The sequence below is a fragment of the Hypomesus nipponensis genome, chromosome 17 (genome assembly GCF_054491055.1).
Source record: "Hypomesus nipponensis isolate SF chromosome 17, ASM5449105v1, whole genome shotgun sequence".
NCBI lineage: Eukaryota > Metazoa > Chordata > Actinopteri > Osmeriformes > Osmeridae > Hypomesus > Hypomesus nipponensis.
The window spans coordinates 5,096,069-5,123,309 of record NC_140377.1 but is presented as its reverse complement, the minus strand read 5'-3'; the positions used below and the strand labels follow the sequence as shown (position 1 = coordinate 5,123,309).

The 27,241-nt window shown below is 50.4% G+C and overlaps 1 protein-coding gene across 4 annotated transcripts in view; it reads left to right on the top strand.

Annotated features, from left to right (window-relative positions):
* Positions 1-26,466, top strand: part of ttyh3a (tweety family member 3a) — a 28,138-nt gene extending 1,672 nt beyond the window's left edge. For 2 of the 4 annotated variants that reach the window (XM_084678189.1, XM_084678187.1), the window contains 12 exons: positions 3,681-3,850; positions 10,487-10,598; positions 10,761-10,981; positions 11,448-11,543; positions 12,172-12,244; positions 12,518-12,593; positions 15,796-15,851; positions 16,954-17,046; positions 17,748-17,840; positions 20,378-20,514; positions 21,978-22,151; positions 22,719-23,697. In XM_084678189.1, the coding sequence (XP_084534315.1) occupies positions 3,681-3,850; positions 10,487-10,598; positions 10,761-10,981; positions 11,448-11,543; positions 12,172-12,244; positions 12,518-12,593; positions 15,796-15,851; positions 16,954-17,046; positions 17,748-17,840; positions 20,378-20,514; positions 21,978-22,151; positions 22,719-22,884 (1,467 nt within the window). In that variant the 3' untranslated portion in view covers positions 22,885-23,697. Of the gene's footprint in view, positions 1-3,680; positions 3,851-10,486; positions 10,599-10,760; positions 10,982-11,447; positions 11,544-12,171; positions 12,245-12,517; positions 12,594-15,795; positions 15,852-16,953; positions 17,047-17,747; positions 17,841-20,377; positions 20,515-21,977; positions 22,152-22,718; positions 23,698-23,923; positions 24,029-25,670 lie in introns of those variants that run through there. The other 2 variants (XM_084678190.1, XM_084678191.1) reach the window with 2 other exon arrangements.
* The last annotated feature ends 775 nt before the right edge of the window (positions 26,467-27,241 follow it).

Genomic DNA, 27,241 nt, shown 5'->3' with positions numbered 1-27,241 from the left:
TTTCATGGTCACAAGACCTTGGGGTAAAGACCTTAACCTTTAGGTTGTGACCCCTAGAGCAGTAACAAAGTATTTTCTATTGTCTTCAGCGTCAGGGAGACCTCATCAATTCACCCTCAGCCTCACTTAATTCACCTGTTATGTTTCGTCAACTAGATTAAGTCTTAAGGAGCTGGTCATAGCAGCGGTAATTTGCCACTGTAGAGCCATTTGCATGAAAGCTCAGACCATTGGCTATCATCGGGCATTGCCATAGCCTGAAAGGGGTTAAGCCTGTTAGTGCGTAGTAGATGAGTGCAGGGCGCTCTGCACAGCGGAGGATGGGGGAGGGGTCCCCCCTGCCTCCCATAGCTCGGCACAGGGTCAGAACGAAGAGGAGTTGTCAGCACGTTTGGTGAAGGGGTTTAGCTCAACCTTACACTAAATCCAATGTGTCTTTGATGCCCTTATCCGTTAAAACTTTGCCCCATTTCTCTTTTTAACAACCATCGCCCGAGTCTATTGGGATCGTTTGGGATTTTTTTGCAGGTTTTTGAAGTTAAATTACTTTGACGGTGGTCAATTGAAAGGGGATGAATTTACCAGTTTGGTTCTTGCTATTTAGGTGTCAGGATGTTTCCTTGTGTTCAAATGAAACCGTTCAGACTTTTATCACCACATCAAACTACAACAGTCAGGTGGCTGAATGGTGAGGGAATTGGGCTAGTAATCTGAAGGTTGCCAGATCAATTCCCGGCTGAGCCAAATGACGTTGTGTCCTTGAGCAAGGCACTTCACCCTACTTGTCCCTGTACTTACTCTAAGTCACTCTGGATAAGAGCGTCTGCTAAATGACTAAATGTAAATTTGATAAATTCTAACCTATCAACTCTAACCTATCAATCCACCTAGGCATAGCTAGGCCAGGGCCCAGAATTAGTATAAAATCATTCTGAATGTGCTTTGGAAGAACTTGGAATCATCCAGATACCATACAACCTTAATGAGATGGCTGATAAGTTAACCCTTCCGGTCCTCCATTCAAGAGACAAGGTCCAAGGAGTAACATCAGGCATTTTGAATAATTGACAGGCTCCCATGTGATTCACATGAGATTTTTTGGGGGCACCCCCTCCCGTCTCTTGTGTGGTGGTCAGACTGAAGCAGGAGACCTTCCCGTTGCAGAGCACCATTTTCAACTGACGCCTTAATTAGGGCTGCTTTAGTGTCCAGTAAAGACATGCTTTGGCGTTTAATGGAAAGAGGAAGAGAAACTAGGTTAAGCTTATTTGTTCTTTTAAGTTGGGAGCCGTAGCCTCAGAGTGACACCAAAGGGATTGTTATTCCAGGATAGATGAAACTGACGGCTCCTTTCAGCAATGCTACTTTTTTCGAATTATAAACCATTTCCATTCAGGCCTCTTTTGTCTAAAAGTAGCATATGACATGCCGAGCCCTCTGTATTCAGTCAACTGGACGGAGCATATTCGAGGCATGTTCAATGGCACATGTAACAGATTATAACTGGATGGTTTGCTTTGGATGAAGCTTTAGTCAGATTCTGTAATTCAGGTCAGGTGTTCCTCCAGGGCAGAGAACTATAGAAAGTTCAATGAGGAACCCCTCCATTCACCAAAGGCCAACCGCTTGGTTGATCTTTTACTGAGATGCTGCTGTGTTTAGAGAACCAGAGCCCTGGCATTTTCCTGTTTAATATACCAGTCTGCAAAACAAAAGAACCTGGATCAAAATCTGTGTAATTACAGTCAACTCCCCTCCCCACTCTCCCCAAAGGAGTACAAACGTGAGAGGGCTCTGTTTGACCTACATATTACCCGCTGGCCCAGCCCAACTATGCAATAGACTTGTGTTATATTTTGTTTGTCTGGATTTGTTTAGGCCTACGTGGAGCAGCATAGTTTTCTCTTACAGTTGTCAGGTTGGTGTTTCATTGCCCTCACGGTTTACTGGGCAGATGCCTACATTGTATCTGGGCCCATGACATCTGCCTTTCTGCCAGGGCAGATTTATTTTCCATTATTTCAGCTAAATAGAGAAGAAGAAAAATGCAGTCAGTTAAAAGTGTCTGAGGTTTGGGTAAATAGATCCTTCATGTCCCTTTATCTACAGCGCTTCTTAAACTGAAGCCTTTGTTCTCTTTCAGCAGTCCACAAGCGGAACAGAAGACTGCCACTCGGCATCTAATATTAGATCCTTATTTAGCATTTGCCTGAAGGGAACTGGGCTGTCTTGCATTTTGGATAACAGTTTCCTTTTCGGTATTGCATAGGAGTAGAGGGGCTGTTGTTCAGGAACATTCTTCTCTTGCGCACTGGATGTATTTTCATTGAGCCATCAGAGATCAAAACGTTTTTGAATCATGCGTCATGCCTGGAAAGTTAAGGCAGATTATGAGCAGTTTATTACACAAGATAATAATGTGTGATGCAAATGATGGTCTACATGGCGGATGGTGACTAATGTATTAAGTGGAGCCAACGCTCTTCAAAAGGCCCACCCACACGCACTGCAGAAGGTGCCCTGGTCTCAGAGCGCCATAGAGAGACTCTCCACTTCAGTTGGAAAAAATGTGTTCCTCGCACAAACCCTGGCATTCTGACTTTCTACCTAAAGAACCCCCGAGCCCTCTGCTCTGGCCTATTAGGCGAACACAGGCTCTCTCCACACCCCCTAGGCCCACATAAAGCAGGTAAGACAGGCTTGGCACTCATTGAAAGGAAATGTCCCCTTTTGAGTTTCAGGATTGCATTTGTTTTGAAAATGCTCGCAGGGAAACTCTGTTCAGGAGTTCACTGGGTATGCACACATGAGAATATGTGGCATCATGCTAAGCTTACATTGACTTCAAGAAAGCATTAACTCGCTTGGGAGGAAGTGATTTTAACTCAGATGGAGTCAGATGGCTGAGCGGTGAGGGAGTCGGGCTAGTAATAAGAAGGTTGCCGGATCGATTCCCTGCCGTGCCAAATGACGTTGTGTCCTTGGGCAAGGCACTTCACCCTACTTGCCTCGGGGGGAATGTCCCTGTACTTACTGTAAGTCGCTCTGGATAAGAGCGTCTGCTAAATGACTAAATATATAATATAATATATAATATATAATATATATATATAACTCCATCCAAAGTTGCGGCTCGTCAACGGCAATGGGACTTCTGAGATAGCCTTGTAGAGATTTGCCTGGGGATGTAAAGGAGATTAATGCAGTGACTGTCTGTGAACCTGGAGATTAAGTCACCACTTAGCAGTCCCAGTGGTTCCACGCTGCTCCTTTGACCTGAGAGAAAGCTCAGTGGTTGAAGCTCATGGTTGACAGGAGGACACTCACAAAGTGTTTTTCTCAGCTATGAAGGGCTTGTCCTCTGTGAATTTATACAGTCAGTATGGTTAGCACTAGCTTAGATGCACATCTTTGTGTGAAGAAACAGAGGTTATTAAACAGTGTGTTGAAACAATATGTTGTTTTTGCTCCTGCGGTGTACAAGAGGTTAAGACACACCTATTCTATACTGCCTATAACCTCTAGCCTTTCCCGTCTTTACCGTTTTATTTGTTTGATCCCACTTTCCTAATTTCTCATAGAGCATCCATCTGTTTCGAAAGTTTGATGTCTCTTGCTGAAAGCTTCATGTCACTGTAACCTCCAGTATTCTCCTTCCTCCTCCTCCCCCCCCCCCCCAGTCCATCCTGCTCCTGGGAGGAGTGGCCCTCGCTTGCCTGGCCCTGGACCTGCTCTTCCTCCTCTTCTACTCCTTCTGGCTGTGCTGCAGGCGGAGGAAGAGCGAGGAGCAGCCCAACGCAGACTGCTGCTGCACGGCCTGGTGTGTCATCATCGCCACGCTGGTCTGCAGGTGAGACCCCATGCACCCGGGTCTGTGTGTGTCTCTGTCTCTGTGTGTGTGTGTGTGTCCAGTACTCCAGAAACACAGCTGGATATGAGTGGAGCATCCCTTCATGGATTCTCTACGTCAGTGGTTCTCAACCCTGGTCCTCAAGTACCCCCCGTCCTGCACGTTTTAGATGTTCCCCTGTTCCAACACACCTGATTCAAATGAATGGGTCGTTATGTAGTTATGCAGAAGCCTGTTAACGACCATTCATTTGAATCAGGTGTGTTGGAACAGGGAAACATCTATAACGTGCAGGACGGGGGGTACTTGAGGACCAGGGTTGAGAACCACTGCTCTAATTAATGGCTCGAGGCGGCCCCCACCACCCCCCCCCCCCATCCCACTTTAACCTCCCTGATTAGCTTTGCTTAATAGGCCTTCCTGGTGTGTGCCAGGGGGATCTTCACCCAGTGGGGTGCTGGGTTGGTCAGCAGGGCTCCTCAGAAATAGACGAGCACCACCCACAGTGTCACAGGTGACTGGCCGGCAGACGTTGTTGTGCCCATCTGCCTGGGTGGGCGGGGGGGAGGTTTATGAGCTGTTGACTCTGCTGCCGGCTGAGTTCTGAAGGGAGCGCTGTTAGACACACAAACAGACTGACGCAGCCTGGTTCACTTCCCCTCCTAGGGGTGGTATATATTATGTGGTGGTTCACAATATTACTGTTGGGTTTGTGGGGGTGGGGGAGGGGATGGGGATACATAAAGAATCGTAGTGCCTCATTTTATTTTAACAGTCTATAGTCATATTTGAGATGTTTGAAGGTCTAATATTTTAGAACTCTTTTTTTATGTCTTCTTATTTGATTGTACGATAAAAAAGGTTTATTCTCTTTGTTGTCGTTACGAAGCAGGGAAAGGCAAAGTGTAGCCTTTGGTGTGACAGTAACCAGTGGGCTGCATTAGAATGAGTCCGCAGTCTGAATGTAAGACGTCCTGGAGTAAGATGGTAGTATTTTTAGAACTAATCTTCTCTAAACTTCATTGGAGCTTTCAGTTGGTGTGGCTGAAAGCAGCATCTTTTAATAACTCTTCCTGGTGTGATACCTCTCGACTTCTTCTAAATCTACTGCAGGAGGGCCTAGACTGCTGTTCTACATCCTAAATGTATAGTGATACCTCATGAGGATACATGGTGACCCTTCAGACTTACCAGTGACTTATTGAATAATGGATGATTACATTCAGGTTAGTTAATTGCGCTGGGAGTGGGATTGATTTGTTTATGAAAGCCATAAAAGTGGAAGAGCTCTGTTATGACTGAGAGCTCATAGTACAATCGATTCTGTTTAGACAGTGAATTGATACCCAACACAGTTGAACAAGGGTTTTGTTGCAAAGATGGTTGTGAAAATGTGAAATCATTTGTATGGTGAACATCTGTTTGTTTAATTAAGGAACATGCCCATTTCAAAACATTTCCGCTCTTTAAATTCATGCATCGACACTTTACACAGTAATTTTGAAAACACAAAAAATGTGCTCTGCGGTTGAAAAGAACACAGAAAAACTGACGGACCAAACATGCCCACACGACGCACCACAACTGTGTGTGGCACAGACACACATTTCTCACTCAGTCTCCATGGAAACATGCCATCTCAAAGGCCAACCTGGGACTCAGGAGACTGGCACAGTCTCCTCCCATCCGTCTATCCATCCATCTCATCCGGGAGGGATGTCTTGCACTTCCTGCAGCTCCTTCAAGTAACCCCGACATAGATATAAATGATCGGTAATGATGTGCCTGATGGAGCTCTGTCTGTCTCCGCTGTCCCCCGTGAGTCATGATAAGAGCCTAGCACCTGCTGCCATCCAGATAACCCTCCTGGAGTTCCTCTCCACCCCAGCCCTCCCGGAGGAATCCATCAACCCGCATTTCCGAAGGAGAGACCGCCTCCCTCAAGGATCTCTCCTTCTCCCATGGGTGTTCGTAGGGAGTGTTGATGCTCACTGCTCTCCTCTCATCGACGATGAGCGGACCTCTTCGTAGGCAAGGCGGGCTGACCATTTCAACGAGAGGGATGTCATGAATTTACAATGACGTCTTTGTGCTCGGCTCTCTGGGTTCTGGTGAGTGTCGTGAAGGCAGGGGTGAACTCAGTCTGTTGTTAGTGACCACTCCATAGGCTGTCATGGTAGCGGAGAGGGTTTGGTAACAGGGACCCGCGTTCTTATGAGACTTCGTCCAACGAGTCTGCTGCCTTTAGTCATTCATCTAATCTGCCCCCTCAGAGTCTGAGCCAAAGAGCTGGAATTCAGTAAACGTGAGCTGTGTTGCACAGTCAGCTCCTGCCCAGCCCACCCAAACAAGTAAACACTTTTTAATCTTCTCAAGCTGTTTCCTCAGTATGCTTGTACTTTTGAGATTACGCTTTCTTCATCTGCGCAGCCCTTGGCAAGTATAGACAGATGGATATACTATATCTATACTACGTACTGTGTCTGCCAGCTTTAAGATCTCTGCTTATTCTTACTCTGCAACAGAAGGACAAAGAGTAAATTGAAGACTCCCCCACCCCATATTTTCATGTGTAATCCGGTCTGTCTGTGAACCATATGGTATAGAAATTAGGAGTCTGTATTTATTTTATTTTGACATTGTCTTGAGTGCAATGTTAGGATGTTGGTGTCAGTATCTGTACCATAATGTATGACATGTGTTACATGCAGCAGGAAAAGCCCAACAGCATACGCATATTTCCATATCGTTTGTGTGCAACTTCAGGTGGTCTCTGAAATAAGAACCCCCCCAAAAAGCTGAGCTGCACTGAACTGCAGTGTGATGGTAATCCATGAGGGCTGAACTCTTTATGTTAGAAGCCTTGCGTGCAGCTTCTCAGGAGGCGTGCGAGATGCAAGGATATCACAGGACCACAAAGAACTCCCACACGACTTCTGAGAGAGGAACATCTCTTACAAATGCAGGACGACCAAGACACTCTAAAAAGTCCAACATTCCCATTATTAATTTATCTGAAGGTCCTTTGTGTAACCAAACAGGACATTCAGACTCATTCAATTGTGGAATCTGTCTTCCTGCTTTTGTACAATTCACTTTTAACACTGGGTTTCTTTCCATTTCCTGTTTCCACTTGGCTGTGGTGGAGTCAGTCAAGAGCTATCTTGGATGATTCAGCTGGGGCCAGTTTAGAGCGAGTGGAACACAGGAGCATGGAGGCTTGATGAGCACGTGGGCTGCATGGCTGTCCCAATGCGTTAGTCTGTATGTGTGTGAGAGAATGGGAAGGAAGAGAAGGCGAGAAGAGATTAAAGTACACAGTAAAGAAAGCAATATGTGGTTTGTTTGGGACGAACCACACCAATGACTGGATTGAGTTTCTGTTTGTGGGAATTTGATAGATGATTTACAGAACAGAAGGATTTTAATTAATCTTCAAACACGTGTTGTCAAAGGTCTACATGCCTAACCCCCAGCAATACAGTACATTCCCCTACCAGTCATTTTCATTGTGATGTCAATGGCACACTTAACCTATATTATAGCACTGTAAAATATGATTATTAGAAGGTATCATCTAAGCTGGTTAATTTGTCTACTGTCTGCCATTTTCATTCGTATCCAAGTGAAAGCTTGTTGTTAGGGCTAAATAATGTGTCCGTGTCTTAACACATTTACATGTAGTTATTTAGCAGTCGCTCTTATCCAGAGCTCTTATCCAGAGCGACTTACAGTAAGCACAGGGACATTCCCCCAAGGCAAATAGGGGGAAGTGCCTTGCCCAAGGACACAACGTCATTTGGCATGGCCGGGGATCGAACTGGCAACCTTCAGATTACTAGCCCGATTCCCTAACCGCTCAGCCACCCGACTCCCCCCTAACACGTTTCCATTGGATAGCCTTCCCAAAGGTGGAGGCTGGCTTTGTTTCCCCTGAGCACAGACCCCACTCCTGTTCACCTTTGTCACCCTTCAGAGTGTGAGCCGGAGAGATTAGAGCCACCAAAGGAAATGAGAAGTGCCATCCACTCACTGGCTGTAGGATACAGACAAGACAGGGCGCCCATCGAAGTGGAAGGTTTCCCTTTTTCAGCAAGCCAGGACTGGATCCAACCCACCGTGACGCTAGGTGATCTCCCAGTGTAAAGAGGGCTTGGGAAGTCCTCTAAGGGTGTGAAGTCTGCCACGAAGGAAGGCAACCGTAACAATGGCTGACACAGTAGTTGCTATTATGTCACTGTTCTGTATTATGGTGGCGGGGGAAGCATTTCTCTCACCGTTGGCCCATTGTCATTGTTCTGAGTTTTAGCAAGGTCAACAGATAAGTCCAAAAGGATCATGCTACTTTGTTGTGATTGTTTGAACCCGATACTCTGGTTCATGTGTGATTCTAAGATGTGGTAATGGGGTCATTCATAACCTATTTACCACTTTCAGCGCGAGACAAAAACACATGTTCTCACCACATCCTAACCCAGGCTGGCTTTATTGCATAGCTGCTGTTGTAATATGACAAATAAGTCAAATCCTAATGTGATTTTCACACCGTTATTCCTAGGAAGATGAACCTTAGGTTTGGCGTGAGTATGATGTCTCCATGAGCCTAACAGTCTCAGACCTTGTTCAAGTAGGCTCGTGTCCATTAGTCCATCTGTCCAGATGGCTGCAACCCATGAGTCCAGCCTGTGTTCCTCTGTGTCCATGAGGACGAGGCTGTCTCAGGAACCGACGGAGCTGTTTGGGTGAACAACTGGAACACCCTTTACAGCCTTCAGTCTCCAGGCTGTACTTGAAGTCATTTCCTTGCCTTGATCTGATGGATTTTTTCGGCTGGGACTGATTTAATGTTTCACAGTCTTTTAAAGCATTTTATCCAGTGTGACGTCTGTGATGGTTGTGACTCAGTGTGTTTGTCGCCCCGGGGGGGGGGGGGGGGGGGGGGGTGGGCGTCACGCTTTCCTCTCACTTAGCTTTCAAAGGGTTGCCATGGTTGCCAAGTCCATAGGAGATTAATCAAAAGGTAACATTATTGTAGCTGTGACTGTATGGATATCAGTTCCAATCACAGCCAGGCATATGCTGTTTCAGCCCTGTCGTATCGTCGGCATACAGAGAGGTTGCATGAGCGAGCGTCGTGCGTTCGTATCTTCAGCTGCTGTAAGTGGAAGCCATAAACATCTCTGTGGAATGTTGACGTTCTGGAAAAACCCCCTTCGGGTTCATGGCCTTCAGGTTGGGGTTACTTTGCGTGTACTCTTATGTAGAAGCGGTTGGCATCGTGGCGGAGGGTGCTTTGGTCTGATAAGAGGTGAGTCAGTTACGTCTGCAGAGGAACTCTTTGTTTCCTCACGTACAGGAATGATGGAAACCGCTGTGGCCAATAATAAGACACATGACCCTGTTTTAAGGTGCCTAGAAGATGACTGGGGTGATCTGTTTTTCTAACCCCATCCACTTTGTGGACGCACAGTGCTTTAGCTGTAGCCTTCATGGTCATGTGACCCAGCCCCAACCATCATCATGCATTAGTCTGTTTTTTGTTATCCACATACTGCCTTAAATAATTTACAAGCCATATGAGTAAAAAGCAAGACTGGTCCCAGGCAGGAATCTCTCTCTCTCTCTCTCTCTCTCCATGGTGTCTGTTCTTCATGTGATGTCAGATGTGATAATGGACTGTCCAACAAGCAGGTCTGCACATGGAATGCCCCTTCACTTTATATGCTTCCAGCTGAGAGTGGCCACATGGTCAATAGGCCATTGTTTGGCCTGGCTGGCAGTCCCTCAGTCAGCAGGGAGGCACTGGTTGTGGCGGCTATTGAAGCGTTCACAATGGACTTTGGTGACACTATAGACAGACTGAAAAAAGAGAGAGAGGGGGGGGGGGGCGGAGGTTCAGAGGCATGTGTGACAGTGACCCCTGGTGGTGTGGTACCTATCTTCAGGCAAACGGTTCCCTGCGGTCTCCTTTTGACTTCATTTGGTTTCTCCAAAAGCCGCGTTTGTCTTCCGAGATTGCAACGTGCTCTGTTCGAGTGTAAGCTGAGAAGCAAGATGTCCGGCTGAATCCTGGAGAAAGACCTGCTCCTCTGAGGAACTGTGTGGATGAAAATTGTTTGTTCAATTGATCTGGTTCTCCCCCCCACCCCCGCGCGTTTCATACTGAGCATCAAAGTGAACAAGCGCCGTGCCCATTCATATCAGACCCTGAGCGAGGTTTGTCATCAAAGGCTAAAAGCCTTCAAAGTTAAAAAGGTCTGAACACGGTTGTCTCAGATGACAGCGCTAGGTGTTGTCGGTTGCCTGCGGGTTCCCATGGCCGCGCAGCGCGAGCACGTTTGGCAGTGTGTGGATCTTCAGGCCCGCGTGGATGAATGGATGAAGGCTGAGCTCCTCTCTCAGAGCAGGTTTTGTCATCTGTGGTGTAAGGGGGCCGTGCTCTGGGCAGAGTCGGCCCATTCCTCAGGAGTTGCTAGGGCTCTCTAAAGAGTCTTTCTGCAGGGGCCTCAATGCTGCCTGTTCACAGGGATCTGCCCCGGCAGCGCAGACCCCGGGTTTACACGACGAGCCCCTCCCTTCTTTTCTTTCCTCCCTCCTCCTCACCGCTTCCCCTCTCCTCCCTTTGTGTCCCCTCAGCGCCGGCATTGCTGTGGGTTTCTATGGGAACGGCGAAACCTGCGATGGCGTGAACCGGCTGACGTATTCTCTCCGCCATGCCAACCGCACTATGGCAGGCATACAGAAACTGGTAAGACTCCCCCCACCCCCCCCCCTCCCCTCCCCAGCCTTACAGGGCCAGAAATAACCCCAGACAGGACACAGAAGACCTCCAGCGTGATCCGTAGGAGATGGAAATCCCCGGTAAACCCATTTAGAAGAGAGTCACCCGGTTTGTCCTCTCGTTCTCCAGGTAACGGACAGCACAACCTCCCTGAACCAGACGGTGGACGACAGCCTGCTGCAGCTGGAGGGCCAGTACGCCTCTCACACAGACTACCTGTCCATCGTTCAGAAGCTGCAGGGCCAGCTGGACGAGCTGGTCCGACAGATGGTGGAGATCCCCTTCTGGGGCAACGCCAAGGTCTCCCTCGAGGCGCTGGCCGTGCAGATAGAGCTGTATGACTGGTACAGGTGAGAGGCTAGGCCTGAGATGGGCTGGGATGGACACCCAAGGGGCAAAACCATACTCCGGAGAAACTGTGATGAGAAGAACTGAGAGAACGTCAAGATTTTACTTTTTTTTTAATTTAAGACTTTTGGAGATGGAAATGAGTTCTGATATCTTTTCCTTGTGTGGTAGTTCTGTTTGATCCATTTGTCCTCTTCACTCGGGCTTGATCAGGCCTATTGCACAAGCTATTTTGGGGAGCCTTATTTGCATACTAATGGAGCTCAAAGGAGCCTCACAGTCACTTGAAATGTCAATCGTCTGCAACATCATAATCCTCCGACAATAACAAGGAAATGGACCCATGATTATAGTGCAGATGACAATACCAGAATGCCTCCCATATTCACTGTACGGTGCTGTGGTATTGCATGGGGCTGTGGTATTGCATGGGGCTGTTTCTCACCCAGTGGTCGTTGTTGCCCTCAGGTGGCAGGGCTACTTGGGTCTCCTGCTCTTCGATGTCCTCATCTGCCTGCTGGTGCTGTTTGGCCTCATTCGCAACTCCAAGGCACTGCTGATTGGGTGAGTCTGGTCACATGACCATGCGCACGGCAACAAGGAAGATGTGAGTGGAGATGATTCTGCTCAGTGAACATTATTACATCACAGTGTTTTTGTATGCCGTCCATATAGCACCGCCCCGGTTTGTCAACATTGCTCCGTCAACTGTAATGTATACAGTCGCGCCGTGTCGGCGTGGGTGGCTTTACTGTGCAGTGTACATGCAGAGACTAGTTTGAGCCGTTTCATTTGCACTGGCGTCGGTTCCAGAGCGTTCCGCTCCCCAGGCCCCCCAGATCCCCCAGGCCCCCCAGGTCCCTCAGGCCCCCCAGGCCCCCCAGGCCTGGTCCTTGTGCACTCCCAGCAGCATGGCCCTGTCCTCTCATCTCAGCCGTCCTCCCCCTGTCCCAGCTGTGCCTGGGGAGTCCTGGCCAGTCTGGCTGACACCATTAACACAAACTCTCCTTGAGAGAGGAGGGGAAGGAACATGAGCCAAAATTGACAGTTAGGCATTGAGGCTTCGTTTTTGTCTTAATCCAACGTTTACCTCCCTGGTATTAAGGGTAGATAGCTGGTGTAATGGCTGTTTGAATGCTGTTTAAAGCAGCTGCAGATTCCCTTTGAACCCTTCCTGTCTTCTGTCCCCCAGGGTGTGTTTGCTGGGCGTGCTGGCTCTTGTCATCAGCTGGGGAAGCCTCGGCCTGGAGCTGGCTGTTTCTGCGGTGAGTGTCTCCATGGGAACGTGACATGAAGAGACGACTCTGTTTCTGCACCGAGTCGGTCCGCGGAGTCAGTCTAGTTTGCATGCATATCGTATTCATATTTCATGCGATCCCCTGCTGCGCCAATGCCGTCTCCTCCCCTGAAGATAGTCGCAAATGACTTCCATTAGTTTTCCCCGCTGTACCGATGTTTTTGTTATTCCCTGAAAGCAAACAGCTGCATGATGGTTTTGTGAGCTGTTGTGCAACTTGTGTTGTTTCCTCTTCTTCCAGACGGCCAGTGACTTCTGCGTGGCTCCTGACATGTTTGTCACTGAAGTGACAGAGAAATATGGACTGATCAATAAAGGTACAGACGACTCACAACAGGCTTTGACTGTCTACATTATGGGATGGAATTCCGAATGTGTGCCTGTCCGTTTATCCTGAGATCGATGATACAAAGAGCTCTGGATATTCCCCTGAATGGGGGATCTATACTCTGCTGTGTTTTGCATCGAGGCAGTTTACCTGGATGATCCATCCAATCAATGATTTTCCATGTACAGTCATTTGAGAGTCGTTAAGCAATGCTGTCAGTACTTTGGCCTCTCTGCTGACTTTGGAGTGGAGTTTCACAACCTTAGTCCTGGAAGCTTTTGTTTCCTGTTTGCTTTTGGGTGAGAGCATCTGCAGGCACTCTATACGCTCTCTTCAGCGTGACAGAAAAATACGACAGTTATAAAAAGAAGAGAGTAAAAAGACACGAGGCCGGAAGGATGACGGCCAAATGATGCAAGGACGAAAAGAGTTTACTAACTGCAGCCAAGCCCAGTCATCGTACCACCCGGGGGTGAGATTGGAGACTGCTGCTTCTGTTGCGGGGCGGTCCTGGGATGACAGTGCTTCATGGAGGCGTGCTGGTCCTCGTCTCAATAATAGAACTCAATAAATGACCTCCTACCACATCTGTTGTCTGGCTGACAAGTGGCAACATGCTGCATCTTAAGTGTCGCAGGAGCAGGTCCGGTGTGGCCCGTGGAGTAATTGGCCAATCTGGTCCCCATGATGAGAAGTGTGTGTGTGTGTGTGTGTGTGGATAGGACAGATCGAGCCTGGGGACTGTGTGTGAAGCTGAGTGTGTGAAGGAGATAAGGCCAGCGCGGCAGGCGGGCCAAGCCGCACAACATGGTTTGTTGACACGGCACTGAGAAACCAGTCGTCAGCGAATACTTCCCCAGCTCTGGTTTGTCCACGTGGAAATAAATGGACCTTTTGTCTCTCGATGAGGATCATGTTGGAACCGTGAGGTATAGTAAGCCTAATCCAGGGTAGAGCAGGGTGGAGGGATGGAGCTGTGGTAGACCCTTTGAGCATCGTCTCCGTGCTGCGCCGTGCTGCAGCGCGCATTCCCCTCCCCCTCTGCCCCCGAGGCTGGCAGCATGCAGTCAGGGTCGCCCTGTCTGTTCCACTTTCTCCTCAGTCCTCAACATGCCTGTGTGGATTATGGTCTGGAAGGAACACCGTTCCATAAGAATCTTGGCCAGTCTCGACGGAGACGAGTTAGCCAGTTTAGGCTGCGGCAGGCTATGCTAGAAAGATTAGGACCCCACTGTCAACTTAGCACATTCTTGTGACCCCAAGGAATGACCCTGCCTTCCAGCCTTAGGGTTGTATCTTATCTTCAAATGACAGCCTCAGAAAGGGCACTGCTTTCATTTCTGTTATCTCTGTTTTATTTCATCCAATTTTATACCTGCCGCTCAAAACTGGAGCAGAACTGCATAAAGTCTTTTATTTTGGTATGCAATTTATGACTGGTTTTATTAATGCTCTGAATGTAGTTTAGTTTTCATGATGGGCCAATATTTGACTATATATCTCACTCTGAGGCAGTGTGCTCACCTCAAGCCCTTCAAAAGGCTGTTTTTTATGTTTGTCTCTCGTTTTAACTGCCCAGAAGCCTTCATCTTTACTACCCTGTCATACGGAAGGGCAGTATTTTTCCCAGCATTGCTTTATGGTCCAGCTATGGTTGCTCTATTAAATCCTGACATTGTCAAGGTAAAAAAAAAACCTGAACCCACTTATCGCTGTGGCAAGATAAGTTATGAGCTTGTCATGTCAGACAGTGGTTCTGTAAGCACGGTTACAAGTCATTCATGAGGGGTCTTCAGCTACTGTATACAGCGGCCTGAGAATATAATTGAATGAGCAGTTAATTGCCCTTGTCAGGGCCATAATTACACTGTTTATGAATCTCACTGGGACCCTCTGGTGCTACAGCAATGATCTGGCCCATCCGTAACCAGGTCAGACTGGAAATGGTGTGTGTGGGTGCACGCGTGTTTGTGTGTGTGTGGTTTAATAGGATGAATCGGCGATGTCAGAGTGGATATAACCTAATTGTGGGCGTCCTTCCCAGGCCGCTGAATCCTTTGTACCCATCATCTCGCACACGGACACGGCTGCTGTTCCCCTGGTCGCGGCGTGGGCATCGCTGCACGTCAGCGCAGTGGCGCGTCACCGTGCCATGTGTCGTGTCGGTGCTGGAACTCTCCCAGCCGGAGTTTAGGGACCCGAAGGACCCGGCACCTTGCCATTCTGATTTAAGGCCGTGCCAAAGACGGTTGCGTGGTCTGTTTGAGTCACGCACTCCAAATAGCCTTATTTATTACCCTGCGTGTGCGCGTGGGTGGGGATTCTCGTCCCTGCTTCTCCCACTGGCCTCGGTCCCGTTGGGATAGGACTGCACGGATAACTGCACACCGTTAGACTGCCCTGACACATTACATTTACATGTATTCATTTAGCAGACGCTTTTATCCAAAGCGACTTCCAAGAGAGAGCTTTACAAAGTGCATAGGTCACTGATAATAACAACAAGATAGCCCCAAAAACATTGCGGGGTAGCCTCAACACGAAGCACATATTGTGAACAACCAAAATAAGTGCCAAAGGGAAGAACCATAAAAGCATGTTGTTAAACAATTTACAATTAAACAACATGAATCAAGTGTGCAATCAAGTGCAAGTCCATTAGCACTGGTCTCTGATCTGAACCCAGCAATCCAATCCCACCTTCCATCACACACACCGGTCATCATATCGGCAGGTCCTCCTTAACAAGATAATCAGCCAGCAATGATGACGCGGCAGTCCCCCCTCAAACATTCGTTCTTCCTACACTTGAGCCAGCCCATAATTGACCCTGCGTCTCCGTGGCGATGTCTCAGCACCTCTGACCAGCACTGCTGTGGTCAGTGGGGGGGGGGGGGGGGGAGTGGCGGGAGAGGCGGGAGAGGTCGAGACCTGACATCCGCTCGTAAGCTGGGCTCAGCCTCGGGCTGTAGTGCTGTCAGCACCACACCACACGCCAAAGTCAGCGGGGGTTGAATATCATCCAGCACTGTGGGTCATCCCAATGACAAGTGCTCGTGTACAGCACAGGGCCCCACAGGCTTTGTTTGTTTTCGTAGCTGGAATGGTGGTGGTGGGGGGGGGGGATGTCACCAGATAAGCGTGAGACCGCTCCCATAACCTGGTCCTCTGGTTTTGTCTTCTCCCTCCAGATATCCTGCAGTACTATCTGAGGTGCAGCGTGGGTCAGACCAACCCCTTCCAGCAGGTACCTCGTGCACACACCCAGGGTTTCAAATGGCACATACCTTCTTCACTTTGGGCAGCAGGATTAGCGCTAATTAGGCTTGTTTTGTACATGTTCGGTTCTTTCTCACAGTATTTGATGCATCTCCCCTTGAGATGAATTGGTTGATCCCACATGACTAGATTAGAGTAAATAAATAAATAATTCAGTATGTGTAATGAGTTAGAGAGGAATGCAATGTTGTCAATGTGTAATATATATTTTTTTATGCAAATATTCTCATTCATAACCTCATAATTGGTCACAGGAGTGCCTGCCAGACTAAACAGGCTAATTAAATGCACCCTTTGGTCTGGAGTCATGTTGGTGATTAGCAGCTCATGTAAATGTGCATCTGCAGGCTGCTATCTCAGACTACCAATAGGAACCAACCACAAGGCTCTGCAAAGCCCCATGTCTGACATGTTGTTCATCGGTAATAGTTCAACTGGCCTACAAACATCTGCCTGTCTTAATGTGTTGGATACTGACTTTATGACAATGCTCTTTTTAGATTTTGTTAAAGAGTCTAAAAGATAATGCTGATTAGTATAGTTTTAGGGGTCACAGAATAAGGATGGCCCCTTTTATCCAGCACGAGAGAGAGAAGAGATTCCGTGATAGGCAAGAGAGAGACCGGCAGAAGTTGTACATTTCCAGTCAGATGGATCATCAGCTTTCCTAGCTTTTTAGGGAGATCTAAAAATAGGACTGCGCAATTGTTACCTAGTCCATTTTAACTCTCCGTCTCAAATATTCATGTGTTCTGAAGACCCAAAGACGCAACACGTGGCCTGCCTTTTAAAGGCCTGTATATTTATTCTCCCGGCTTATGAATTTCTCAAATGGTTGGAGTGCTGCCCGAGTGCAGACCAGCCATTGTTGCTCCGTCGGTGAGCAGAAGAGAGTGACAGATCCATAATGCAGCCAGCTACTGTACGTCACAGACACAGGATACGAGTGTCCTTCCAGTAGAGGTGCTCAGGGGAGAGCTATCACCCTCTCTGGGAGGTATGACAAGGGTTCGTCATCTCGGATGGATCGTTTGGACTGACTCCCGTCTCTTGTTTTCCTGTGTTCGCAGAAGCTCTCGGGGAGCCACAAGGCCTTGGTGGAGATGCAAGATGACGTGTCTGAACTCCTCCGCTCGGCTACCAGAGAATACCCTCAAACCAAGGTGTGTCCTGAGACCGCCCGCGGAATAAAGACAGCTCACAGGGCCGATGTGGCAGCATGGGGCTCCCTTCCGGCTTAGCCACACCCTCCCCATCTCCATACGCCACCGTACCTCCTACCAACACACTCCACCTGGTCCCCACAGGACACTGGCCTGCTCTTTCTTTGAGCTTTCTCTATAGAGCCCCCCCGTGTTATTGTCCAGAGCTGGCTATTCCACAGTGTGCACAGAGGCACAAACGAGGGCTGACGTTTGGGGAATGGCTGGAAAATAGAGAGGCACACTTCAGTAGCCCGGGCCTCTGCGAGAGAAAGAGAAAATGTGCTGAGTTCATGGAAACATTCACGTTGTAGGACGACCCGACACGTCTGACCTCTGGCCAGCGCACGCAGCCTTCATACAGTATTCATTCACCTGAGGCACGCCACGGCCATCTTTGTTTGCTGCCATTGCAGTCCGTGGGATAAGAGTGCTTGAAAACAGTGTTACTGGAGATGTCACCAAGCTTCACCTGCGCTTATTTGTACTTTTAGCCAAAGCACAAGCTCGGTTTATGCTTTTAAGTAGGACACTAAGTACTTACTCCCATAACTCTCCCTGTCGTGCATTCTCTCGCACTGAGACACAGGCATGGTCTAATTTGGGGTGTTAAATGAAGGCCTGACCCTGTTTTTGAGCCTGTGTGTGCGTCTGTGTTGCAGGGGAATCTGGAGCAGATCCAGGGGGTGCTGAACACCACGGAGATCGGCCTGCACCAGCTCACCGCCCTGGTGGACTGTCGCAGCCTGCACATGGTGAGCCCGACCACACCGAAAGCCCCGCCTTGCGATGGGGGATGCTTGTGTGTGAACACGCGTGTGGCTACTGTGCTGTTTGTTTGTCTGTGTGTGACTCCTGTCTGTAGTGTGGACTGTTGGTGTTTACCATAGGCCCCAGAGTGCACGGACTCCACATTTCAGCTGGGATATGACGACCCTGTGTGGAGAGGACCATTACATTCCTGCACACGTGCATCTGGAGCCCGCTCAGCTGGGCTAAGCTGCTCAGCCCTCAGAACTATCCCTGAAATCCTCCACCCTGGGCTGAACCCTCCACCCTGGGCTGAGCCCTCCACCCTGGGCTGAGCCCTCCACCCTGGGCTGAGCCCTCCACCCTGGGCTGAACCCTCCACCCTGGGCTCCACCCTCCACCCTGGGCTGAACCCTCCACCCTGGGCTGAGCCCTCCACCCTGGGCTGAGCCCTCCACCCTGGGCTGAACCCTCCACCCTGGGCTCCACCCTCCACCCTGGGCTGAGCCCTCCACCCTGGGCTGAACCCTCCACCCTGGGCTGAGCCTTCCACCCTGGGCTGAGCCCTCCACCATGGGCTCCACCCTCCACCCTGGGCTGAGCCCTCCACCCTGGGCTGAACCCTCCACCCTGGGCTGAGCCCTCCACCCTGGGCTGAACCCTCCACCCTGGGCTCCACCCTCCACCCTGGGCTGAGCCCTCCACCCTGGGCTGAACCCTCCACCCTGGGCTGAGCCTTCCACCCTGGGCTGAGCCCTCCACCATGGGCTCCACCCTCCACCCTGGGCTGAGCCCTCCACCCTGGGCTGAACCCTCCACCCTGGGCTGAGCCCTCCACCCTGGGCTGAGCCCTCCACCCTGGGCTGAACCCTCCACCCTGGGCTCCACCCTCCACCCTGGGCTGAGCCCTCCACCCTGGGCTGAGCCCTCCACCCTGGGCTGAACCCTCCACCCTGGGCTGAACCCTCCACCCTGGGCTGAGCCCTCCACCCTGGGCTGAACCCTCCACCCTGGGCTGAGCCCTCCACCCTGGGCTGAGCCCTCCACCCTGGGCTCCACCCTCCACCCTGGGCTGAGCCCTCCACCCTGGGCTCCATCCTCCACCCTGGGCTCCATCCTCCACCCTGGGCTGAGCCCTCCACCCTGGGCTCCACCCTCCACCCTGGGCTGAACCCTCCACCCTGGGCTCCACCCTCCACCCTGGGCTGAGCCCTCCACCATGGGCTCCACCCTCCACCCTGGGCTGAGCCCTCCACCCTGGGCTGAACCCTCCACCCTGGGCTCCACCCTCCACCCTGGGCTGAGCCCTCCACCATGGGCTCCACCCTCCACCCTGGGCTGAGCCCTCCACCCTGGGCTGAGCCCTCCACCCTGGGCTGAACCCTCCACCCTGGGCTGAGCCCTCCACCCTGGGCTGAGCCCTCCACCCTGGGCTCCATCCTCCACCCTGGGCTGAGCCCTCCACCCTGGGCTCCATCCTCCACCCTGGGCTGAGCCCTCCACCCTGGGCTCCACCCTCCACCCTGGGCTCCTCAGCAGCTCTCTCAGTCTGAGTCATCAGCCTGCCAGCCACCCAGCAGCCCCAGCTCTCGACCTCCCCCTCTCCTGGATTCCTGGCCACGTCTGCCGTCTGCCTCAGTGGGACCCGAGCCACCGTCATAGCCGTCAGTCTGACTCACCCCCCCACCCCCACCCCCCACCCCTCTCAGTGCTCAGTGACACACAGACACTGATCTTCCAGTGATCTGACAGGAGGTCTTTTCTCGTCCGGATGGAGATAATAATACAGAGATGCTGTGTTCTCCTGTCATCCCTGCTCCAGCACCGCAGACAGCCTGTCTCTGAGCAGCTACTGCATTATTCCTCTCTCAGGCTTTTGTTATGTAGAGTGGCCCACTGGGTTCATGCATGTGTGCCGCTGTTCTGCTCTGAATAATTACCGTAATTTGCTTGGCTCTGAAGTTACAGGAAGACTCAGCCTGTTCTCCCCCCCCCCCCCCCCCTCTAAGATAAGACAGGGATTGGGAGAGCTGTATCATTAAATAGTCATGTCTCTGCCAGCTTGTGGAGCATAGGTATCGCTGCACTGCCGGGCCCTGTGGAACATTCGAGCCTCAGGAAGCAGCTGTTTGCTTTCCCACGTTTGTACACAACTTCCTCTGGCCGCGGTTGGCTTCGGGCTCAACAGCGATGTTTGTGTCCGCTGACATATTTAGGGTTTGTCAGACATACCGTCATACCGCCTTTCTCGGTTTCCCATGATTGCATAAAGATGCTCTGTACAACAGGACCTTAAACCCATTTAACAGATGCATTCATCCAAAGCGACGCACAAATGGGGCTAACGGACAGTACAGCAGAAAATCAAGGATCGGATAGTTTGCATAGTTAGGGATTGTAAAGTCCCAACAGTATTTTGGCGGTTGGAGTCATGGAACGCTCTAGTGGAACTACATTGTGTAGACTTTTGCAGGTTCATTGTACTGGGGGCTGATGGCGTACTGATGTGTACTCTCTCTCTCTCTGTGTGTGTGTGTTGCAGGACTTGGTCCAGGCCATGACAGGCCTGTGTTACGACGGGCTGGAGGGCCTCATCTACCTGGTGCTGTTCTCCTTCGTCACAGCCCTGATGTTCAGCTCCATCATCTGCAGTGTGCCCCACACATGGCACGGCAAGAGGTGAGCCTCGCCCTCCGTCCCCCCGCCCGGCCCCCCGCCCGGCCCCCCGCCCAGACAGCACCAGGCCCGTAGGGGCGCCACGCCAGCCGACAGCTGGTCGAAAGACGTCAACAGAAAAGCAGGAGCCGTTATTTTCGAAAGCTCGGAGGTGACATCGGGGGTAGAGAGAGAGTGCCGATTTCACCGTAGCTTCCGCTTGCGCTCTTCACACGTTGGGAGGATGACTCAGAGGCGCTGGTGGAACAGCCTGTAGGCGCTCTGGCCCCGTGGTGTTTCTATGAAGCTGTTGTTAATCTGCCGATGACTGTGTCGAGCACAGCCAGTTTGGGCCATATTGTAGCTGTCAGAAGGCTGGAAGGCAGAAGTCCTCTCTGGGCCACAGCAACGGCGGCTCCAGCTGTTTCCCCCCCCCAAATCACTTCCTGTTATCCCTCTCCTGTATCGTGCCACGCTCGGTCGAGCGAGGCCACTGCGGCGCGAGCTGGAGGGCTTCTGGAGGGGTGGTGTTTGGGATCGGTCTCCTCTCTCGCTTTCCCCCGTGCTGTCAGAAAGGGTTAGGATGCCGTGGGAGAGAGCAGGAGAGAGACCTCCCCGCGCAGGGGCCTCGGGCTCGTCTGGGTGTGTGACCAGCACCGCTCTGAGACGGACCTGGGTTGCACTCAGCTAGACTCCCTGCTAACACAGCCCCAACCCGCTCTGAAACGCAGAGGAAGTCAGAGGAGGTTGGTATTACAGCGTCAGATGAATATTTGAGTGTTGGTGTGAGGATACCTCCCGAGAAGTGCTAGACGTGCTCCTTTTAGACGCGTAGGAGAGTCGCGTTTCACTGGTGTTGTTGGTCCGTCTCGTTCGTGTCGTCGGTTTGTTACCGATCATGGTCGCTTCGCTCTGTTGCTCATCTGATGTGTGCTTAGCTGCACAGGATGGAAATCAATGATGTCATCGTTTTGCACAGGGAAGTCCTCTGGATGACCACTAGGGGGAGACAGGCTCCACTGAGTTTTTGTGTGCCACTTTTGACTGTCTTTGTTTTATACCGAATTTCTCAAGCCTAGTGGTTTGGGTGCAATAACTCACTGAGCCTATAATGTCAAATATTTCATTTAGACCTTATTAAGCACTAAACACTGCTGTTACATGAAAGTCGGTGAGCCGGTGCCTCTGGTGCCAAAGTCAATTATTTTCATTCTCTTGTGGAAACAGAATCAATTACCATTTGATCAGAACCCTGTTTTATTCCTTCTACCTTACCAGACACAGAAGCTCACACATCAAAAAGGAGATAATTCCATCCGTTTTTCACCCACAGGGCACAGAAGAAATAGAATAGAAACGTGACCGCGAATGAATAGAAAACGTGACCGTGGTTTGGCTCGCTCCGTGCCACTTCCTCAGCGGCGGCAGGGAACAGGGCTCCCCCTGGTGGACAAGTCTCACGGTGCGGCCCACTTGTGTTTTCTCAGGGCCGAGGAGGAAAGCGAGGAGGAGTCCATGGCCCACGGAGGCCGTCAGAACCACGACAACCTGTACCGGGTGCACATGCCCAGCCTGTACAGCTGCGGCAGCAGCTACGGCAGCGAGACCAGCATCCCCGCCGCCACGCACACCGTCAGCAATGCCCCCGTCACCGAGTACATGTACGTCAGCACTAACATCTCACCTCCTCCCGTGGGGAGGAGACAGGCGGAGATGCGGGGCGCTCTGTTAGTGCCACCACCCAGTGCCTGAGATGGTGTTGACAGAGCGAGGCCAGTGCTGCGGAGAGAGGAATGCGAGAGACCATGTGACCAAGGCGCCGCGCTCCACCAGGGAGGGGGGGGGGGTAGGGGGGGGGGCGAGCCGTGCTCTCCCAGAGAGGGTTGAGTTCTGCCGGACAACTGCAGCTGTTCCCGTCCAGCTGTGGCTCCTTTGAAACCCAAGGACCTCAGCCTTATGAATGGACCTCTCGGGATTAGGGGAGAGGGCAGGGGAGGGGGTGGTAGCAACTCAGATTTGGGGGGGGGGGGGGGGCAGCCATGAATGGTGGGATCAGTGTTTTTGCATGAGCCCTCAAGGGTTTTTAGACACTCTCAGAAGAGAAGTGGATGTCGGGGTTTTGATGCGCTCATGCGGTGAGCAGCTCTGATCGTCTCTCGGTGAGGGGTGTGTTTGGAACGAGGACCACCTCCATCGCCTGACCTCACTTTCCCTGTTTGTTTTGACAGGACCCAGAATGCCAACTTCCAGAACCCCCGCTGTGAGAACACTCCCCTGATTGGGCGGGAGTCTCCTCCTCCCTCGGTAGGTTTCAACTCGACAGAGCACAGACTCAGTACACACTCTGATCCACCGATCTCCTCCCCTGAGGAGTCATATGTCAACCTCTCGTGAGGAAGGGGTCATGACTGACGCCGCGAGTCCAGCTTGGCTGTGCTAAACGCTATGTGTCGTTGGGAATCCGCTCCTGTATGTTTCGTGCGGTGTTATCTGTCAACAAGGCCAGGCGTAAACCTGGAATGTCTGCCAATGCGTCTTTCACGGACTCTTCTTTGTCTTTTTATCGTTGAGGAAGAGCACTGTCATTGTTTTACCTCAGAGTACAGACACTGTCCATTTTCTTTTCTTTCATTGTTTTGTTGAGTTTCACCTCACTATGGGTTGATAAGGAGCCGTCCTTCCTCTTGGAAACCTGCGTTCTATGACTGCTTGTTGTTCTCAAGTAAACAGTCGGCCATCTTAAACCAGACTTGTGTCTTTATTGTAGTGTTAGGTATGTTAGCCGGGTTCTTAGTATTCCTCGACGCAAAGTGATTGATGTGGAGAAAAGGATGTTTGATGAAATTCTATGTCAGCGCGCATAGAATTGGTATGACCGTTTGCAAGTCAAGTGTGGTTGCGTGGAAGCGCTAGGTAGCTGTAGAAGCGCTATTTAGCTGTAGAAGCGCTAGGTAGCTGTAGAAGCGCTAGGTAGCTGTAGAAGCGCTAGGTAGCTGTAGAAGCCCTAGGTAGCTGTAGAGGCGCTAGGTAGCTGTAGAAGCGCTAGGAAGCTGTAGAGGCGCTAGGTAGCTGTAGAGGCGCTAGGTAGCTGTAGAAGCCCTCGGTAGCTGTAGAAGCCCTAGGTAGCTGTAGAAGCGCTAGGTAGCTGTAGAAGCGCGAGGTAGCTGTAGAAGGGCTAGGTAGCTGTATAACAATAAGCAGGCAGGCTGCGTGTTGGACCTCAGTTCCTCCATGACCCAGTTCCTCTGTGCGTGGATCCTGTTCCATCCTCAGGCCCAACTTAGAGCCCCCCTTCCTCCCGCCCCCACCCCTTCCCCCCCTGCTCCCCACCCTCCCCTGGTGTCCGTGTGTCTGCCTGGACCTAGACGCTGCTCTGTGTATCTTCTCTATACTCTCTCTTGTCGTTGTGTTCTTCTCTGCCAAACCCACACAGTTGTATTTGACTGCCACGGACAGTCACGGCCATCACAGCTGGCAGTTAAAGCCCTCGGAGAGTTCAAGATCGTTTTGGTAACCTCGTCCGCTATGCTAACAGGTACAGAACATGCCCCACACCTCCACCTACTGGCTTGTGTAAACCCCTGAACCGACTCTGCTCCCCCCCTCCCTCCCTGCCTCCCACCCACCCACAGCAAACCAACGCTTCCTCCCAATTCCCCTTCTCTCTCTCGTTTGTCCCTGAAGCCCAGGCCAGCATGCTCTCCTCCCCCGTCCCCCCCTAGCACTGCAGATGTTTCAGCTGGAAGATGTAGTCTTGCCTTCTGCTCCATGATTACTGACTCTGTAAAGCCTTCAACCTCGCCACGGTTTTGGTGGTATCCATTTGTAATGAACATGCTCTCGAAAAGAGTGTAATATGCAAAAATAATACTCCAAAAGTTCTGGCGTGGATGGACATGGTAGCAGGTGACCTCTTTAGGTGGTCAGAGATTAGTTCTCGGGCCAGTTTGTACAGACCATTGTGTAGTTTGTGTGTTTACCAGGGCTAGCTCTGTCATGGGCCGATCGCTTTCCTCATCTCTTGGCTTTGAGAGTGTACTGTAGTCAGTCAGACGGTACTGTAGACCAGTTGGAGCGTGTCCACAACCCCTTAGTACGAGGCCTGTCATCAGTAATATGGAATCGGCAGCCTAAACTTTTACCGATCTGGATTATGATCTCTGGCAAGGAGTCCACACCACATATTGGCTAGTCGTGTTTTAGTGCTTTAGTGTTAGCGTTGTAGTCATTTTGCTCACATATCCTCTCACAGCACATGGACTGTAAATGCACGTGGGTTTGTGTGTGTGCTCCTCCCCTTGCAACAACTATATGGTGCTGTACACAGATGTGACTGGACAGCCAAGCCCAGTAGGTCTATGTCTGAAGACCAGGTTCATTCTTAGACCACTGGGACTGGATTGTATGTATTCCTAGCAAAATCCCAAACCAGGCCTGCATAGCACAGCACTAGGCATAACCATCATCAGTAATCATTTAATCATTACTGGTAAGTATTACATATTTTGTTTCATTGAAACATTTTAAGCCACTTTTATATACATCGAAGATTTTATTATTTTATACAATCCGACATTAGCCATCATTTGTTTTTCTTCCATTGTTAATCCAAAATTATGTTGGCTTGAGCATCATATTATTCTTCAAGTTGCATTTAAAGCCAACCTGAGGTGAGTAAAGTTTTCTAAAGATAATCATAGAACAAGTTGATCCTTACTGTCCACAACAGGCTGGCCAAATGACTGAGGGTGACTTGGATCGCAACACAGTGATGCAAGTGCCATGATCAAACTGGAACTGTATCCATCCTATGTACATTAGAAACATGCTAGCATACAGTATGTTGCAACTCGGCATGAATGACTGCCACCCTGAATGCACACTGCACTGCAAAGTTCAAGATTCAAAAGTCCTGTTGGAGCTTTTGAAACTAGCACTGCTTAATTTGACACCGTCCTAAAGGGGTGTGTTCCGTCTGTGGCGGCAGTCTAGCCGTGAGGAGCTTTTCCAGTCCTCACAGCTCGACTCTTGCTTTTGTCTGTGTGTTTTTCTGAGATTTAGTTTGCACTTGAACCTACGTGCATTAGGAACGTTTTAGTGTGTCGATATGGAACTGATATGACTCTGAACTTGATTCCATCGTGGGTCGTTAAAGCTCCTTTCTTGTTTTGTCTCAACAGTACACTTCCAGCATGAGGGCAAAGTACCTGGCCAACAGCCGGCCTGACCCCAGCCGCCCTGACCCCAGCAACCCCTCCACACACTGAGACCCTGGGCAGCTTCAGCCACCCACAGACCAGCAACATGGAACCACTGGACCCCCCCCCCCCCTTTAAAACCCCGCCTTTGTGACATCACAGCATCCCTCCTCCAATCCACTGCCTAGATCTGCTTCTCTCTATACCACTGCCCCCCCCCCACCCTAACCCCCCCCACCAGCTTCAACCAGACAACCAAATCTGTCGTTTTTGTGTGTGAGTGATAGCAGAGTTGAAACAGAACATTTTCATGTACTGTAAATAGCGCTGTCGTCATAAGCGTGTTCAGATGACGGGCCTCCGCCTCAGACCTGAGCAGCTCGTCTCTCTGCGTGAGGCTGTCCTCTGACGTGAGGCTGGGAGACTGGCTGGCTACCATCACCGCCTGGCCTCCTAGCAAGGACATCCACTCTCTGGTGCTGGGAACAGTGAAGAAGCCTAATGGAATCTAGGTCTTCTTCCTCAGTACACAAACATTCATTTTGAACATTGTAACGTTGCATGTGTCACTATTCTTTATAACAACATCATTTTTTATTCTTCTTATCGTCTGCCAACTCTGGGGTCTTGTTCAGTTTGACATGGTTTGATCTTGTCAATGTTCATGCCTGCAAACCACTGTTTTGGATGCAGTGAAAGTAGTGAAGGAGACTACTCACTGGGTTTATTGTACGTACCCTGGACTCAAATTCCAATTAATGACCTGTTTTCTTTCCGAGTTGATTAATTCTGAGTCTTATTCAACAGACGGTGAACGTGTCATTTAAACTGCCATGGTTGAGATGATGACCATGGAAGTGCCCCTTAGATCAACTAGACTAGCACTGATTAGTATAGGTTGGGGTCAGATGAAATATGTTGCAAAGTACTGTACTCTTCTATTGCTGTGGGGATGGTGTAAGACAAAGCCTTACACAAAGCTAGGGAAAGGCCTAGGAACCTATTGTTCCCTATCACTTTAAAACCAACTGGAATAGTAAGGTAAGCTCCAAGCACTGTTCCTCAGGTGATGGTTGTACCGCAACAAAACTATCAGATGTGGTCTATCCGACCTCATCCAGTGTTTACGAAGCGTTCCGTGTGTTGACTGCTGCAGCATTGCGGTTCCTCACGTCCTCCTGGTCTCTGGAGGACCTGGGACACAGCCGGTAGAGTACCAGCCGGTAGAGTACCAGCCGGTAGAGTACCAGCCGGTAGAGTACCCGCTCGGTGACAACAACACGGCTATGAGTAGCCTCCTCCACTCTCTTGTATTGCATCGTGTCTGAATTGTACCATATCACTTGGATAATCCTTTCTACATCGCACACCGGTCTGTCATCTACCTTGACAGATGTTTGCTTGTCATCATGTTTTTGTCTTCAGTCAGTCTGACTGTATGTGGGACCACTAATCTTTTAGCATAGCAAAGCCTTACAGGGTTGTGACTTGTAGTGTCTGGGACCTCTTAACCCATGTACTAGTTAGATCTGTCCCTGTGGCGGTCTCTCCTC